Source organism: Aegilops tauschii, chromosome 1 (genome assembly GCF_002575655.3).
Source record: "Aegilops tauschii subsp. strangulata cultivar AL8/78 chromosome 1, Aet v6.0, whole genome shotgun sequence".
Taxonomy (NCBI): Eukaryota; Viridiplantae; Streptophyta; class Magnoliopsida; order Poales; family Poaceae; genus Aegilops; species Aegilops tauschii.
Window position 1 is genome coordinate 248,121,290 of NC_053035.3, and position 18,553 is coordinate 248,139,842.

Genomic DNA, 18,553 nt, shown 5'->3' on the forward strand with positions numbered 1-18,553 from the left:
CGTAGGGTCCGCACGCTTAACGTTACGATGACAGTTATATTATGAGTTTATATGTTTTGATGTACCGAAGGTTGTTCGGAGTCCCGGATGTGATCACGGACATAACGAGTCTCGAAATGGTCGAGACATAAAGATTGATATATTGGAAGCCTATGTTTGGATATCGGAAGTGTTCCGGGTGAAATCGGGATTTTTCCGGAGTACCAGGAGGTTACCGGAACCCCCCGGTAACTTAATGGGCCTTAGTGGGCCTAGGTGGAAGAGAGGAGAGGAGGCCAGGGCAGGGCCGCACGCCCCTCCCCCCCAGTCCGAATAGGACAAGGAGAGGGGGGCGGCGCCCCCCTTTCCTTCCTCCCCTCCACCTCTTCCCTCTCTCTCTCTCCTAGTCCAACATGGAAAAGGGGGGAAGTCCTACTCCCGGTAGGAGTAGGACTTCTCCTGGCGCGCCTCTCCCCTTTGGCCGGCCGAACCCCCCCTTGCTCCTTTATATACGGGGGCAGGGGGCACCTCTAAACAGACAATTGATCATTGATCTCTTAGCCGTGTGCGGTGCTCCCCTCCACCATATTACACCTCGATAATATCGTAGCGGTGCTTAGGCAAAGCCCTGCGTCGGTAGAACATCATCATTGTCACCATGCCGTCGTGCTGACAAAACTCTCCCTCAACACTCGGCTGGATCGGAGTTCGAGGGACGTCATCGAGCTGAACGCGTGCTGAACTCGGAGGTGCCGTGCGTTCGGTACTTGATCGGTCGGATCGTGAAGACGTACGACTACATCAACCGCGTTGTGTTAACGCTTCCGCTTTCGGTCTACGAGGGTACGTGGACAACACTCTCCCCTCTCGTTGCTATGCATCACCATCATCTTGCGTGTGCGTAGGAATTTTTTTGAAATTACTACGTTCCCCAACACCATCCGCCTTAGACGCACAGTTTGGGACCCCCTACCCGAGATCCGCTGGTTTTGACACCGACAGTGAGGATCAAAGTTTTTTGGAGGAGACATTGCGACAAAGCAAGCAATCCAACACACGAGCACACAAAAAGCAAGCGAAGAAGACGACAGAAAGAGGGGCGAAGAAAAGGCAAATATTTTTGGAAATTGTTCTAGAAGTGGGGGAGAGGAAAACGAGAGGCGAATGGCGAATAATGTAATGCGAGAGATAGAGTTTATGATGGGTACTTGGTATGTCTTGGCTTTGTGTAGATCTCCCCAGCAACGGCGCGAGAAATCTCTCTTGCTACCTCTTGAGCTTGCGTTGGTTTTTCCCTTGAAGAGGAAAGGGTGATGCAGCAAAGGAGCGTAAGTATTTCCATCAGTTTTGAGAACCAAGGTATCAATCCAGTAGGAGACTACGCAACAAGCCACCGAATACCTGCACAAACAAACACCAACTTGCAACCAACACGACAAAGGGGTTGTGAATCCCTTCACAGTTATTCGCAAAGTGAGATCTGATAGAGATGGATAAACGGTAAAGTAATATTTTTGGTATTTTTGGTTTATGGCACGGAAAGTAAAGATTGCAAAATAAAGGAACGGCGACATAAATTGGCAAGTGGACGGGAAACTTATATGATGTAAAATAGACCCCGGGGGCCATAGGTTTCACTAGAGACTTCTCTCAAGATAGGAATTATTACGGTGGGTGAACAAATTACTGCCGAGCAATTGATAGAAAAGCGCAAAGTTATGACGATATCTAAGGCAATGATCATGAATATAGGCATCACGTCCGTGTCAAGTAGACCGAAACGATTCTGCATCTACTACTATTACTCCACACATCGACCGCTATCCAGCATGCATCTAGAGTATTAAGTTCATAAAGAACGGAGTAACGCATTAGGCAAGATGACATGATGTAGAGGAATTAACTCAAGCAATATGATGAAAACCCCATAGTTTTTATCCTCGATGGCAACAATACAATACGTGCCTTGCCGCCCCTGCTGTCACTGGGAAAGGACACCGCAAGATTAAACCCAAAGCTAAGCACTTCTCCCATTGCAAGAAAAACCAGTCTAGTTGGCCAAACCAAATCGATAGTTCGAAGAGACTTGCAAAGATATCAAATCATGCATATAATAATTCAGAGGAGATTCAAATAATATTCATAGATAAACTTATCATAAATCCACAATTCATCGGATCTCGGCAAACACACCGCAAAAGAGTATTACATCGAATAGATCTCCAAGAACATCGAGGAGAACTTTGTATTGAGAATCAAAGAGAGAGAAGAAGCCATCTAGTTACTAGCTATGGACCCGTAGGTCTGAAGTAAACTACTCACGCTTCATTGGAGAGGCAATGGTGTTGATGTAGAAGCCCTCTGTGATCGGTTCCCCCTCCGGCAGGATGCCAGAAAAGGCCCCAAGATGGGATCTCACGGGTACAGAAGGTTGTGGCGGTGGAAAAGTGGTTTCGTGGCTCCCCTGGATGTTTTTGGGGTATAAGAGTATATATAGGCGAAATAATTAGGTCAGGAGAGCTACGATGGGCCCACAAGGTTGGGGGGCACCCCACCCCATGGGCGCGCCCTCCACCCTTGTGGCCGCCTCGAAGCTTCCCTGACTTGTACACCAAGTCTCCTGGGTGTCTTCTGGTCCAAGAAAAATCATGGCGAAAGTTTTATTCCGTTTGGACTCTGTTTGGTATTCCTTTTCTGCGAAACTCTAAAACAAGGAAAAAACAAAAACTCGCACTGGGCTCTAGGTTAGTCCCAAAAATCATATAAATAGCATATTAATGCATATAAAACATCCAAAACAGATAATATAATAGCATGGAATAATCAAAAATTGTAGATACATTGGAGACGTATCAATTATGACGAAACTTTCTCGCTAGTAGCAATGCTAAAGTTTGTATGGATTATGATGGCTATAGCTGCATATTTCAATTACGAGATATGGCAAATGGATGTCAAAACTACTTTCCTAAATGGAAATATGAAAGAGGATGTATACATGATACATCCAGAAGGTTTTGTCGATCCAAAGGATGCCGGAAAAGTGTGCAAGCTTCAAAGGTCAATCTATGGTTTGAAGCAAGCATTTAAGGAGGTGACTCAATGTTTTGATGAAGTAGTAAAAGAGTTGGCTTCATTAAAAATGATGAAGAATCTTGTGTATACAAGAAGTTTAGTGGGAGATCTGTAGCATTTCTAATATTATATGTGGATGACCTATTATTGATAGGAATGATACTAAGTATCTTGGCACAATAAAAGACTATTTAAAGAGTGTGTTTTCAATGAAGGACTTAGGTGAAGCTGCGTATATATTGCGCATAAAAATCTATAGAGATAGATCAAGACGTCTAATATCACTAAGTCAAAGCATGTACATTGACAAGGTTTTAAAGAGGTTTAAAATGGAGAATGCAAAGAAAGGTTTTCTCCCAATGTCACATGGCGTAACACTTTGCAGAAATCAATGTCCCAAGATAGTTGATGAGCGAATGCAAATGAGTGGAGTACCACATGCCTCTGCAATTGGCTCCATCATGTATGCTATGATATGTAATAGACCAGATGTTTCTTATGCACTAAGTGTTAGTAGCAGATACCAGAGTGATCCAGGATTGGCTCACTAGACAACAGTTAAGAATATTCTCAAGTACCTCAAAAGAACAAAGGATATGCTCCTTGTTTATGGAGGTGATGAAGAACTCGTTCTAAATGGTTACACCAATGCTAGCTTCATGACTGATATAGATGACTATAAATCTCAGTCAGGTTATGTTTTTACACTTAACGGTGGTGCGGTTGTTTGGAAGAGTTTCAAACAAAACACTATTACGGATTCTACAATAAAAGCAGAGTATATTGCAGATTTAGAAGCTTCAAAGGAGGCATTCTAGATCAAGAAGTTTCTTGAAGAAATTGGTTTTTTCCCAAGCGTGATGAATCCAATGGCCGTCTATTGTGATAATAGTGGTGTCGTTGCTCAAGCAAAGGAACCAAGATCACACATGAAGACCAGACACATTGAACGCAAGTATCACATTGTCCGACAATATATTGAGAAGGTCTATGTGAAGATTCTCAAGATTCACATGGATTTGAATGTGTTAGACCTGATGATGAAGGCTCTACCATGAGCAAAGCATGAGCAACACCGGATAGCCATATGTGTTAAAGAGACTATGTAAACTAGATTATTGACTCCAGTTCAAGTGGCAGACTGTTGGAAATATGCCCTAGAGACAATAATATTAGTCTTATTATGTTTCCATATCCATAATTAAAGAGTTTATATTCTATGCTATAACTGCTATGATCCGGGAATGTGCGATTCAGTGGAAAACTCGTATGCACGTGTGGAATGATAAATGGTAAAATAAAAGGTTCCTAGTCTCGCCTCTAAGACTAGATCAACTGTTATTAGTGATCACGTTTTCCAGATCTTAGGGTATCGTTAAGTGTAATGATAGTCCTAAAACAACATTGAGATTATGATGCTGGAAGAACGATCATATTGAACCGACCCAATCTTGTTTGTTGTGAATTGAGTTAATATCGTATGCATTCAATTGTAATAACACGGAGTGTTAACTTGTGAAATTGCTCCCTAGACCATGAGAATATCGTGGTCACTTCTTATCGTACGATGGGCTTTGGGGTTGCTCAAACATCACCTGTAACACGATGATCATAATGACAACTTACAGGTTCATCAGAAAGTTTGACAAGTGACCGGGTAGCTCAAGAGTGGGATTTGCTCCTCCGGCGATGGAGAGATATTCTTAGGGACCTCTCGGTGAGATGGCATCAAGCATCGTCTAGCCGGACACACGTGACTTCGTCATGAGGATGCCGGAACACAATTCGAGAAAGAAGAACAAAATCGATAACGATGATTTCGGTATAACGAGCATAGTGATGACTCGGGAGGATACCGATGCATCCTGGGTTTTGTGAAGTATCGTGAAGCATAGGGAACATCACATGATAACCTAAGGTTCACTCGAATCATTCGTTTGCTCATAGGGACCGATACGGACGTCCACGGTCCCGCTGCCGGTCATTGAACGAACGGTTTTGTTCATGTCTATGGGTTACCAAACCTATAGGGTCACAAGTATACCTAGCTATCTTCTGGGCCGCGCTTCGGGCCCGGCCTAACAAAGCCCAAGGCAGAAAACCTAGGCTCGAGCCCGGCCATCGGGCCCTTTTTTAGGCCCAAGCCCGGCCCGACAGAGATAAAGCTCGCAGGGCCTCGGGCCAGGCCCCTTCCCTAAAACATGAAAATGCCAAGCCTAGGCCCGGCCCAACATGTGCTTCGGGCTCGAAACTCAGGCCTAGGCCCGGCCCGTGGGCAAGACCGGGCTGGGTCGGGTCGGGCTTTTTCGGGCCGGGTTGGGTCGGGCCAGTCGGGTCGGGTATCCCATGGCCAGGTATAGTCACAATATTAAGGCAATCATGATCTTCTGAGTGTTAGTAGGACGGGAGTCATGATAATATATTTTTGGAATTTTTTCATGAATATTCAGAATAGTTCCGAGAGGATCCGGAAGAGTTTCAGGGTCATCGGAAGGGTTTCAGAGATTATCGGGTAATACCGGGTAACGATAAATTATATATAGGTGGAAATGTTTTCGGAGATGTTATATATATATATATATATATATATATATATATACATAGGGCTGGACTATTCTGTTACCCGTAACAGAATATTATTCTGTTACGCCTCCGCCCTATATAGGCGCAACGCGCAGACCACCATAGAATCCCCCCGACCCAGCCCGAACCCAACCCGCCTTCTTCCGCCGGAGGCAGCCGTCGTGGGCGAGCGAGCGACGGCTGCAGCCGGAGCGAGGGAGCCCGCGGCACTGTGACTGGCCGGCGACGGATCCGCCGCGGCCATCCCCTTCCTCGGTGACGGATCCAACGACGGGGCCGTGATCCCCGCCTCCTGCCTCCCTCCGTTGCTCGGAATCCTTCGCCGGGCCCGTGGTCCCCGCCTCCTGCCTCCCTCCATCGCCGGGGCTCCTTCGTCGGGCCCGTGCTCCTCGCCTCCTGCCTCCCTCCATCGCTGGGGCTCCTTCGCCGGACCCGTGGTCCTCGCAAGACGCTGCCTCCCCGGACCTCATCGTCGGACGTCCACCACAAGCAGCAGCAACGTCGTCTCCCCAAGCTCCTTGCCTGCATCAATGGCGCCGCCTCCCAAGAACATGCCAGTACGCCACCCACGAGAGGAAGAAGAAGAAGTCAGATCCAAAAACATGCCAATGGAGGTGATGTCTGCTTCCCACCCTAATTTTCCTCAAAAATTGAATCGGTTCATCAGTCCTGCTATGAAGAAGATTCAGTTTAAACAATGCACACACTATGCTCTGCCTACATGTTACACTATCAGATTCATTAGTACTACATGTGTGCTGCATCAGTGGCACATGTTCCTATGATGCAGAACCTGATAGTACATTGCAAATGCTTGCATCAGTTCATTACACCCCTGCCACTTGATACACAATTTGGATGTCGAGGTTACTGTCAGTACCTCTAATATGCTAGCTTCAGTTCAAGCCAATAAAACATAAACTTATGCATCAGTCCAAGTAGCTACTAGGCTTTATATAAGGTTCAGCTACCACTGCAAGTTGAATGATGTTATTTCTAATAGTGCATGCCGTGTAGTTGCGTCTGTTCGAACTAGTGAAAGAATGTTGTTGAAAAACATATGCACTAGTTACACAGTAAGTTCAATGATACATAAACTAGGAGTACTTCTAGTGTAGTTGCATAAGTTATAGATGAACAAAAGAGAAGACATGCATCAGTTTTATATATATGCATATCCATACATCTCTGAAGTTCAATGTTCAATTTGCAAGCAGTGCACCAAATGTTTATGCATCAATTATGTGCTAAAAAATCAGTACATCAGTAGTTCAGTCTTGAACATGTACGTTCATCAGTTCGACTGGAAACTAAACCAGATACAAAACAGAGAACAAAGTTTAATAACGTTCATCAGTTCAACTTGTACATTGCCTTTAGTGCATGACATGTTACCCATAGCATGTATATGAGAAAAATGCAGAAAAGTTTAATCCCAAAACTGTTGAATGTCATTGCAGAAGCATGCAAGGCGGCACACGCAGCGAGAGTTTGATGAGCCAAGCAGATATGGGGCACCACCTGGTTGGGTAACACCAGAAATAGCACCTGGATACTTCAACAATACAGACAGATTTCAAGCAACACCAGAATCATCAGAAGCACGGGCAGGTTCTCGTATGCAGCAAACACCGATATCTGGGAATACAAGCTTTGCCACTGCTGGGTTGCAACAAGGTCAACAATATCCCCAACAACGAATGTTTTCCTTCCCTAGCGCATGCAGAAAAGCAAGGACACACAGGCTTCCACCAGTCGCTCCGTCTTCATCAATCATCCGTGCTGCAAAAGCGATTGCAACGGGAAGACCAAGCCAAAGAAACGGAAATTTTGGCCACTCTAGCAGGATGCAAAGTAAAAGATATGAGCCATATAGACAGGAGCAACCTCACAACGAATCTGAGGGGAGACGGCCGTACAATGAGAGACGGAGACCTTCGTCAACATTTCTCCCTCCAAGAGATGCATTGCTGCATGTGCCAAGGGTGACACCACCCGCGCCCATACACCAGGGTGAACAGCAAACACCTGAGGCAGCACAGAGCTATACACATGTAAGTATCCATTCAGAAAAATATATACAAGCACAGTCCATACCATGGTACTCTGACCACCCCATCTAACATTTTCATAACTGCGTTTTTGTTTGCTCACTGTTGCGTGCAGCCACCTAACATTGAAGCTTACGTTCTGCCAAGGCTAGAGATGCGCTTTGAAACTTTCCAAGAAGCAAAGAACTTCTACAACGTCTATGCAAAGCACGCGGGTTTTGCTGTCAGGGGAGGCCCCATGTTTAAGACCAGAGCCTACCATTATTGCACGTGCTATGGAGTCTATGAATCGAAGGTGTTAGAAGCAAATAGATAGCGGAACAAGACGACAGCCAGGACTAACTGCGGGGCTAAAATGAGGCTGAAGAGGGAAAAGGATGGAACATTTATCGTAAAAGAGATAGTCTGGGAACACAACCACATGCTACAGCTCACTCCGCAAATGCTTGTCTTCTTGCACTCCCACAAAAACTTTGACAAAACAATCTTGGAGTACATCAAGTACTTGCAGTTCAAAGGCATTGAACACGCGCAAATCATGAGCATACTGGGCGGTGATGACCCCGGTAGCTACTTCCTCGAAATGAATGCCAAAGACCTGATTAACCTGTAAGTACAAACTTGTTCTCCTCACATAAACCGCCTCCATGTTTTTTCCTCTGTCAGTACAAACATATTATGCAACGCATGACCTGACGCTAATTCAACATGCATTTTTGAATGAACTTTTAATATGCAGCAAAGCAAAGAATTCAAGGATTGATGATGTGGACGATGTCCTAAAGACTGTCAACTTCTTTAGGGAGATGAAAGCTATAAACAGGGAATTCTTCTATGACATGCAACTGGATGAGTCCGACAGAGTTAAGAACAAATTCTGGGCGAACGCAAGCTGCCGAGGGGCCTATCAGGACTTTGGTGACCGTGTAACGTTTGACACCACATATAAGACCAACAAGTACCATATGCCACTTGGGGTGTTTGTCGGTACTAACAACCACTTACAGACTACATTCTTTGGTTTCGCCCTGATAAGAGATGAGGATGCAGACTCATTCAGATGGTTGTTCAAGACATTTTTAAGGTGCATGAGAGGGAAGGCTCCTACATGCATCCTCACAGGTACAACCTCCAAAACCACCCCCAACCACCACCACCCCCCCCCCCCCAAAAGAAAAATAACACAGTAAAAATGTTGTATCAGTTCTATTGGTATATATGCACCACCATCTGATGACCACTCCATGTCTCTTTTCTCATTACCAGACCAGTGCCCGGCAATGGCTTTGGCGATCCCAGATGCTTTCGGGAACAGGGTACACAAGTTGTGCCGCTAGTACATTATGAAGAAGTACAAGGAACACTTCGCATACCTGTACTACCTCCACGAAGACTTTAAGGATGAATTCACATCAATCCTCAACTGGCCCCTCATGCCAACTGAGTTGGAGGCTGCCTGGAAAAGACTCATGGATAAGTACAACCTCCATGATGATGACACGATGGTAGCCATGTGGAACGAGCGTGAGAGATGGATATCAACCTACTTCAAAGAAATTTTCTGCGCCAAAATGACATCCACACAACGAAGTGAGAGCATGAACTATGTGCTCAAGAAGAACTTCGTAAGTGAGAGACAAAACCTACACCGGTTTGTCAGCCAGGTAAACTCCTGCGTCAAAACAAGGAGGCAGACAGAGAACCAGGAGACAATGGGTAACCGGGTATAGCTCTATCACCTGTCGTAAGACAAAAATAACATGCTTACTAAAGTAAAACTTTATTAGTTAGACAATTTTTTGCTGCGAGAAAACTAATAATTTGGTCATCATTCTTGCATGTGCAGAAGGAACAAAACACGCTGACCTTCTATGGGTTTGACACCCAGATGGCAAAGCTTTACTCACGAGCTGTGTACAGCGAGATCAGGAATAGGCTAAAACTGAGCACACTCTTCACGGCGACAGAGACGGAAGAGCCCACAAAGTACCTCGTACGCTACAACAACCCGCAAAAATTGTCTGTGTGGGCTCACCACGCGTTCCAGGTGGTTGCAGACCCCGTGGGAGAAATATATGAGTGCGAGTGAAGACTATGGGACCACACAGGTGAGGACTACAAAAAAGATGTTAAATACTGTACTACTTTTTTTGCAAAGTTTTTCTTCGAATGAAATGACAAAAAACATGCACCTCTTCAAAAAAATACAGGTCTTTTCTGCGTGCATGTCCTGTGCATGATGCAGACAATTAAGGCTGCCAGCGTTCCAGAGAAATACATCCTCAGGGAATACACCAAACGCCCGAACATCCAGCCAACATTCAACAGAAATGACTTGAGGACAGTAGCATCAAACAAGGCATCCCAATACTGCATTGAAAGCTCACTGCTGACGCTGAACATGAGGGTGCATAGAAAAAGCTTGAGAAGCCAAGAGCAAATGGCGAGGTCACGGGTCGTCATGGACAAACTTGAACAAGAACTCGACGCCATGCATTCTGCTGAAAACGGAGGTGTCGCGGACAATGAAGCCATTGAGCAGGATATTGCTACAATGTTATCCGAGATGAACCATCTGGGAGCTATTGACCCATTCGACAACGAGGAAGAGGAGCAACAGCAACCAGAGCTTACCCATGTGCACACTCAAGAGCACCAACATGCTCACATGCAAGATCATGAGCTTGATGGTGCTGTAGGCGAACAACATGACAACAGGACATCCTACCAGCAGCAGCAGGAAAGGGTGATTAAACCACCCATATTCTCAAACACAAAGGGGAGGAAGAGTAAGACACAAGCAGTGAAAGCAGCAGCCAAAAAGCCGCCACGCCCCATCAAGCGCGTGGAATTTGGCCCGGACGGCAAACCTCTCGGGGTGAGGGCATGCGGATTCTGCAACGTCGTGAGCAACCATAATTACCGCACATGCCCACTCCGCACAAATGGCACTGTCAACAAGCAAACGCTGCACAAGCAGATTGGAGCTGCCCAGGTTTCTACCAATGGAAACGACACACGTAACAGCTATACTTGCCGCAAGTGGGGGGGACCTGACGGACATAATGCCCGCACGTGCAAAGTGGGCAAGGAGGTCAGTGGCGCTGAACAGAAACAGGGCAAGGTACAGACTTCCAAAAAATCAAAAGAAGAGGATGAAGAAGAAGAGTTTGACGAGAATGACGACCAATCGGACGAAGACAATGAAGATGACAGTGTTGGGGACGAGGAAACTAAAACTGGCGATGAAGCTGCCTAGGCTCAACCAGGAAAGGGCGCCGGCAAGGGACAACATTCGGGGCCAGTTAGGAGGAGCTCAAGACTGAAGAATCCGTAGTGGTTATGCTGTTGCGTCAACTGAAAAAATAAGCTTGTACTCTCACTTGCCTCGGTACACAATGAGGAAACATATCAGAAACACTATCGTTACCAAAACTTATTTAGCTTTATCATCGATTTCTCGATCAGTACTATAGTTAAGATATAATTTGTGATTTGTGCCATCTGGACAAGTGACATTAGTATGTACACCGTTTGATAATCCTTTTGAATGCAGTCACAAATACACCCGTGAACACCAGTAGCTAAGCAAAAATATGTTAAGGAAAAATTAAAATCTTATAGTACATCAGTACTGATAATTCACACTCGTCAGCACAGATGTCATAGTAACCAAACACACCCGTGAACACCTCAAAAAACATCGTTTCGAAAACAAACTATGTCTGCTTCTGCCAGTCCTAGTTCAGAAAGACCATCAGTACATAAAAATAATTACCTCAAGCAAAATGCAAATATAAATACACCTGTACTGATGAAAATCTAATTTATCTATAAAAAATACTTTCGGAGATTATCTTGATATAAACAATCCTTTCAAAAAACCAAAAATGTTTTAAAAACATTAGCATGACACACATAATCTGACTGCTATTTGGTAAGTTCAATTACACTTCAATCACCAGTCCAAGTACCCACAGTAGAGGAGTACAAACCTCCATCATCACCAACCCTGACACGTGCAAGTGGGATAAGCAGCTCTTAAGTACAGCTTGACAAGATGGATCAGTGCGACAGTAAAATGCCATCATCACTGACCCTGACACGAGCAAGTGGGATAAGCAGCTGGTAAGTACAGCTTGACAAGACTATTCAGTGCGACCATATTAATACCTTGGCAAACAAATTGGCTTGGACGGTTGGTTCTTCCGGGCCACCGCCCGCACCATCCACTGGGCGGTTGCCACAAGGGACTCCAAACAGCGACCCCACGCCACTACACCCACTACACTCACGCCCCCGACGAACCGCCTCCCACACATCCCCGTCGACGCATTGCAAAAAACCCCCATTCTCTTCCATCTCTCCCTCATTCCCAGAAACCACCATTGCCGCTTCCATCTCCACTGCACACAAACCACAAACTTCTCTCTCTCCCAAGCCCACGGTCGCCAAAGGAGGGCGATGGCAGAGGAACCGTCTGCCAAGCGTCATCATGGCGAGACGTCGGACAAGACCAGCAACCTCGTCGACGTTCACGTCCCCGGCGAGAAGCGCGAGTACACCACAACACTCACAGGGTTGAGCTCCACGGCAAGGAGACGCTGGAGATCGTCTGCACCAGCGAACCCGACAAGGCCGACGAGGTGATCTCCAGGCTCTGGAGGAAGGCTGGCGGCAAGCTTCGTAAGATCGTCGGCGTTGGTGTGCACTACACCAGCGAAGATGAACCTCCCCAGATGGCAGCAGTCCTGCAGTTGTGCGTCGATGACCTCTGCTTGGTGTACCACATCGCAGGGGCCACAAAATGGTAACCCATCCTACTCATTTGCCCTGTTTTGGTTCATCTGTTTTATTAGTACTGTATCCTGAAAATTTCATCAGACTTGTATCCCAACTAGATGTACTAGTGTGGTTTGTGAAAAGTGGATGCAATACTGCATTTTCTTAAGTAGATACACTATAAATGTATTTTTGAACCTGATGCACTGGATTACTATTTGGAAAATCTTGCGGAAGATTAATTTCTGAAGTTGATCGACTAGTGTAGTTTCTGAACTTGATCCAATAGTGTAGTTTATGTACTTGATGTATTAAAAAGATGTTTCTGAACTTGATGTAGTGAAGTATTTTCTGAATTTGATCTAATGTTATTTTCATAAGCAAAAGAAACTAAGGACTTGGTGAAGCACTGGTTATGTGTTATCCTATTCAACAAAAGTAAACTAAACTAGTAGTAAAGCAGCACATATAACAATGACTAAAACTATGTATAATCCAAAAAGAAAAATAACATGATGTACTTTGAATTTAATTTCAGGACTTTGTTTACTAGTTTCTGAAGTACATTCATCCATTAATTTATGCTATATAAGCATCTACTTCACGGATTTATCGCTTGTAAAACAAAACAAAAATGAATAATTCAAACATCAAAGTAATGCTAATTTTCAAAATGTCTCTCCCCTTGCAGGCACAAGCGCCTAAACGAGATGCTGCAGCATGAGAGGTTGTTCACATTTGCCGGTTTCAGCATTGAAAGTGACAAAGAGAAGCTGAAGATGTGTGGTGTGGAGATAAACCCCAACAAGTCATCGACATTCAGCGCCTCTGGAGAGTTCCATACACCGGAAAAGAGTACGACTCCTTGACTGATGTTGCAGCCAGTGTCATCCACCCATTCTACAAAGGCATGAAGAAGAACATCAACACGCAGGAAGACCACAAACTGTGGGGGACCAGCCCGCTACCAAACAACCTCATCGAGTACGCAGCAGTAGACGCGTACGCTGCGTACAAGTCACGGAACATGATCGACTACATCACAGATGGTTGGGAATTTGCAAAAGAGCGGGAGGCTGACAACTACTACGACCGCCCCTATTGCCCCTTTTCGGTATGAAGATACATCAGAGCCTGGCTTTGTTTTCCTTCCGCTTGTGCTTGCCTTTTATCTTGTTGTTTCAAATTAGTAGTTTGCTCTTGTTGGGTTGAACCAGTATGATTATGTCGTGCTTGTCATGGTTGAAAAAGTTTACTTATGTCATCAAGTACAATGTTTTGCTTATCTCATGATATAAGTTTGTAGCTTCGTATGTTGTTAATCCATCATTTCAAATTCAAAGTAGCTTCTGAATGGAACTTTGTGGCTGCTCTATAGCACTAGTTATGAAGCAACTAATCACACAACGTTGTTCCATGTGTAGTTTCGATTCAGTATTGTATAGAAAACATAACGTTGAAAACAATCAGCACAATTTGAGTTGCTTAACAACGCTTCAAAAGTTGAAGCAGAAATTCTTAGTACTCCATGTAGTGTTCTCATTCATATGTAGCTGCTAGAAAATTAACAAGTACTACAAACAGAAAAGGTTAAGAAGCATCAGCACACACTTATGTTGGTCACTTGCAGATTAAGAATGACAGTACTAGTACACTTGATCGGACAGTACATACTTACGACAAATAAAAAGTACAAAGAAGCATCAATCCTTAACACCCCCAAAAAATGTCAGACTAACAACATAAGTGCTACTATGAAAGGACTATCAGTACAACTTAGTCTACACGAAAGTACCATAGTACTGAAAATGACACCAGAAGACCCTTGAGAACAATCACAAAAACAAACACAAAAAAGAAGGTAAAAAACTCAAATGAAAAAGATTACACTTACACAAAACTCACAAGAACTAGAACAAAAATAATCAGTCCAAGTTACTGGTTGAGTCAAGTACTAGATTCAAACAAACAAAAAAGAAAAAATTGACCGCCCAAGGACAGGTGCAGGCCCTGACGTTGCTAGATACTTGAACTCGAGCCCGTGGGCGAACCCCTAGTAATCCGCACAACGCAGGGCCAGCCGACCAGGGCCCACAGGTCATGTAGAGAGCGAGCACCGTGTATAAGCGCTCAGGTAAGTATTCAGAGGAGTTCGACCGGTGAGCCTCGGCCGCGCTTATAAACAGGTATAGAGCCCCCTCGACTAGCGAGGTGGAACTAAACCCAGAGCGCATGCGCACGCCGCGCTGCACAACCACGCGGGCCATTCGGGCCGAAAAACGGCCCAGTAGCCTAAATCGTCTACAAACACCCCACTAATGAGCCCAGTTAAACAAACTAGAGGGCGGGGCAAAAGAAATATAAACTACAAGAAAAATGTTTGAAACTGAAAATATATAAATTCAAATACTAGTTCGCAGGCAACAACTTTAAATACGAAAAATATAAATATAAATAATTTTAGCTCTGCAGCATGGATGATAAAAAAGGAAAAAATATGATACAAAAACAATGAACCTCTAAAAAGAAGAGAACTTAATAGCATATCTGTTAAATGTACATAATTTAAAAAACCGAACTAAATATTACTTTCAAGTTCAACTAAAATGCAACAAGTTCAAATAGACAATGTTTCTCAATTATGCTAAATTTCTTATTTATATAAAATCTGACAAGTTCAACTACTAAAATGCAACAAGTTCAAATAGACAATGTTTCTCAATTATGCTAAATTTCTTATTTATATAAAATCTCACAAGTTCAACTACTAAAATGCAACAAGTTCAAATAGACAATGTTTCTCAATTATGCTAAATTTCTTATTTATATAAAATCTGACAAGTTCAACTACTAAAATGCAACAAGTTCAAATAGACAATGTTTCTCAATTATGCTAAATTTCTTATTTATATAAAATCTGACAAGTTCAATTACTAAAATGCAACAAGTTCAAATAGACAATGTTTCTCAATTATGCTAAATTTCTTATTTATATAAAATCTGACAAGTTCAACTACTAAAAGGCAACAAGTTCAAATAGACAGTGTTTCTCAATTATGCTAAATTTCTTATTTATATAAAATCTGACAAGTTCAACTACTAAAAGGCAACAAGTTCAAAATAGATTTTCTTTGTCAATTATGCTAAATTTCTTATTTATATAAAATCTGTCCACACATCAACGAACGATTTGGTCATAAATAATCTCAATTCCCCCCTCCCCCCCAAAAAAATAAACTCAGTTCAAACATACATATGACATCAGTACTTAAAAAGCAGGATCAGTCAGGCAACTCACACCACTGTGACACCAAATTTCAAATCTGTACGCTGTATGAAATTACAATTCAGTTCACACAACACTAAGCCATAAGTGCACTAAAATGAGAATACAAAAACTATAAAGGCCTAACTTTGGTTGGTACAGATGAAAATAAAAAAGTACCAGTTTTGAGCAACAACTCCCAGGGCACTGAAAAATGTTTCGAGATAAACTAATGTATAAGACTTCTGTGGAAAAACAATACTTAACATCCACACGGAAAAACATCACAAAGCATACGTCACCTAACCAGTGCAAAATGACATCATCACCACCCCTGAGACGTGGAAGTGGGATTTAGCAGATCATAAGTATAGCTTGACAAGACTACTCAGTGCAACAGTAAAAACCCTTTGTCTTGGACGGTTAGTTCTTCCAGGCCACCACCCGCGCCACCCACTGGGCGGTTGCCACAAGGGAGTGCAAACGGGGATCCCCACGACCCTGACGAACCGCCTCCCACACATCTCCGTCGACGCACTGCAAAAATACCCCATTGTCTTCCATCTCTGCCTCATTCACAGAACCACCATTGCCGCTTCCATCTCCACTGCACACAAACCACAAACTTCTCTCTCCCAAGCCCACAGTTGCCGGAGGAAGGCGATGGCGGAGGAACCGTCCGCCAAGCATCATCATGGCGAGACGTTGGACAAGAGCAGCAACCTCGTCGACGTTCACGTCCTCGGTGAGAAGCGCAAGTACACAAGAACCCTCATAGGGGTTGAGCTCCACGGCAAGGAGACACTGGAGATCATCTGCACCAGCGAACCAGACAAGGCCGACGAGGTGATGAGCAGGCTCAGGATGAAGGGCGGCGGCTTGTATCCGAGCTTCATCGGAGTTGATGTGGAGTTCACTAGCGAAGATGAACCTCCACAGATGGCAGCAGTACTGCAGTTGTGCGTCGAGGAACTCTGCTTGGTGTACCACATCGCAGCGGCCACAAAATGGTAACCCATACTATTGTTCATTCATCTGTTGTACTAGTACTACTCCCTAAAAACTTCATTAAACTTGTTTCCCAACTAGATGAACTACTATAGTTTGTGAAGTGGATGCACGAGTACATGCTTATCTAGTTACATGCATTTCTGAAACTGTGAAGTGGATTGTTTCACCAGATTAGCATCTGAAACTGATGCACTGGATTAGCATCCTGAAAATGTTTATAGAATTCTGAACTTGATGCACCAAATTAATTTTTGAACTTGATGTACTAGCATAGATTCTGATCTTGATGCACTAGTATAGTTTATAAAATTAATGTATTAAAAGATGTTTGATGAAGTGCTATAGGTCCATATCTTGATGCACATGTTTCTCAAATTAATTTCTGAACTTGATATAGAATTGATGCACACAGATGTATCAAGCACTGATATAGGTCTTTTATTCAACAAAAAAGAAAACTAAACTTGAATCAAGCAGCACATATATCATTGACTCTGGTAAAATGATTCTTCAATTTGGTGAAACGTTTGGTGAAGCACTGAAGATAGCAAAAAAGAAAAATAACATGGTGTAGTTGAATTTAATTTCAGGACTTAGTGTACTAGTTTCTGAACTACATTCATCCATGACTTATACTATATAAGCATCTACCTCATGGATTATCACTTGTAAAACCAAAAAGCTGAAGAATTAAATCTTCAAAAAAGAACACTAATCTTCAATATGTGTCGCCCCCCTTGCAGGCCCAAGCGCCTCAAACGGTTCCTGTAGGAGGAGAAATTGTACACATTTGTCGGTTTCAGCATTGGAGGTGACAAGCGGATGCTGGACAAGTCTGGTTTGGAGATCAACCCCAACAACTTCATCGACATGCAGCGCAAGTGGAAAGATCCAAACACCAACAAATACTACGACTCCTTGGCCGATGTTGCAGGTGGCGTCATCCACCCATTCTACGAAGACATGAAGAAGAAGATGGACAAGGCAGAGCACAAACTGTGGGGGACCAGCCCGCTGCCAGACAACCTCATCACGTACGCATGAATAGATACGTACGCCACGTACAAGTCATGGAAGACAATCGACAACATCGTGACAGGTTCAGATATTTCAAAAGAGCAGGAGGCTGACCCCTACTACCACTGCAACTTCGCGGGATGAAGATGCATGAAAGTCTGGCTTCGTGTTGCTCACGCTTCTGCTTGTCCTTAATCTTGTTGTTTCAGATTTGTAGTTTGCTTTCGTTATGTTGAACCAGCTACCTTATGTTATGTGTGTCAGGGTTTGAACAAGTTTGCCTATGTCTATCAACTAGATCATTTGCTTATGTCGTTCAACAAGTTTCCTAGCTTCCCATTTTGTTGATCCATCATTTGAAGTTGAAGTAGGTTGAAGTTGAAATTTGATGGCTGCCATACAGCACTAGTCATGGAGCAACAAAATCACACATGGATATTTTCACAAAAAAAACAGTGGCAGACTAACTAAGGACAACAGCAAATAGTAGACTTGGACGCTCATTACACCTTATACATGTACGGTAGTACTATCACATTAAAAATCAGTTTTTAGTTTCAGAAGAACACTAAAAAGACTAAGTTTCAGCCGAGGACAACATTCAGTACTAACAGCATCGTGCTAATAGTAGGTAGAAATTTACTAAGTACAGCAACAGGAAAAGCAAAGAACCATCAGTACGTATTTCCTAGTTACTAGCATGCTAGGACTGAGAGTTCTGGTACACTTGAACAAACGGTGCATTCATTCTATAAAAATATAAAAAGGAACGGGAAGTTTCAGTTCGCAT

General features: G+C 43.6%; 3 protein-coding genes across 3 annotated transcripts; all 3 read left to right on the top strand.

The window, feature by feature from the left end:
* The first annotated feature begins 8,043 nt into the window (after positions 1-8,043).
* On the top strand, positions 8,044-9,025 carry LOC109773699 (protein FAR1-RELATED SEQUENCE 5-like). Its single transcript, XM_020332404.3, has 3 exons — positions 8,044-8,297; positions 8,428-8,810; positions 8,955-9,025. Exons 1-3 carry the CDS (start codon positions 8,044-8,046, stop codon positions 9,023-9,025), a joined length of 708 nt encoding a protein of 235 aa, XP_020187993.3.
* A 2,723-nt stretch (positions 9,026-11,748) lies between these two features.
* Positions 11,749-13,590, top strand: LOC141028145 (uncharacterized). The gene is made up of 4 exons (XM_073506053.1): positions 11,749-11,816; positions 12,268-12,498; positions 13,162-13,256; positions 13,352-13,590. Exons 1-4 carry the CDS (start codon positions 11,749-11,751, stop codon positions 13,588-13,590), a joined length of 633 nt encoding a protein of 210 aa, XP_073362154.1.
* Positions 13,591-16,398: 2,808 nt separating this feature from the next.
* LOC141028146 (uncharacterized) lies at positions 16,399-17,790 on the top strand. The gene is made up of 2 exons (XM_073506054.1): positions 16,399-16,745; positions 17,550-17,790. Exons 1-2 carry the CDS (start codon positions 16,399-16,401, stop codon positions 17,788-17,790), a joined length of 588 nt encoding a protein of 195 aa, XP_073362155.1.
* Positions 17,791-18,553: the final 763 nt, after the last annotated feature.

Coding starts and splice junctions, on each gene's coding strand:
- LOC109773699 (XM_020332404.3), top strand. CDS start 8,044: ATGAGGCTGAAGAGGGAAAAGGATGGAACATTTATCGTAAAAGAGATA. Junction 8,298..8,427: donor GCCAAAGACCTGATTAACCT/GTAAGTACAAAC, acceptor TTTAATATGCAG/CAAAGCAAAGAATTCAAGGA. Junction 8,811..8,954: donor TCCTACATGCATCCTCACAG/GTACAACCTCCA, acceptor TCTCATTACCAG/ACCAGTGCCCGGCAATGGCT.
- LOC141028146 (XM_073506054.1), top strand. CDS start 16,399: ATGGCGGAGGAACCGTCCGCCAAGCATCATCATGGCGAGACGTTGGAC. Junction 16,746..17,549: donor ATCGCAGCGGCCACAAAATG/GTAACCCATACT, acceptor TGTCGGTTTCAG/CATTGGAGGTGACAAGCGGA.
- LOC141028145 (XM_073506053.1), top strand. CDS start 11,749: ATGGATCAGTGCGACAGTAAAATGCCATCATCACTGACCCTGACACGA. Junction 12,499..13,161: donor ATCGCAGGGGCCACAAAATG/GTAACCCATCCT, acceptor CTCCCCTTGCAG/GCACAAGCGCCTAAACGAGA. Junction 13,257..13,351: donor AGAGAAGCTGAAGATGTGTG/GTGTGGAGATAA, acceptor CTGATGTTGCAG/CCAGTGTCATCCACCCATTC.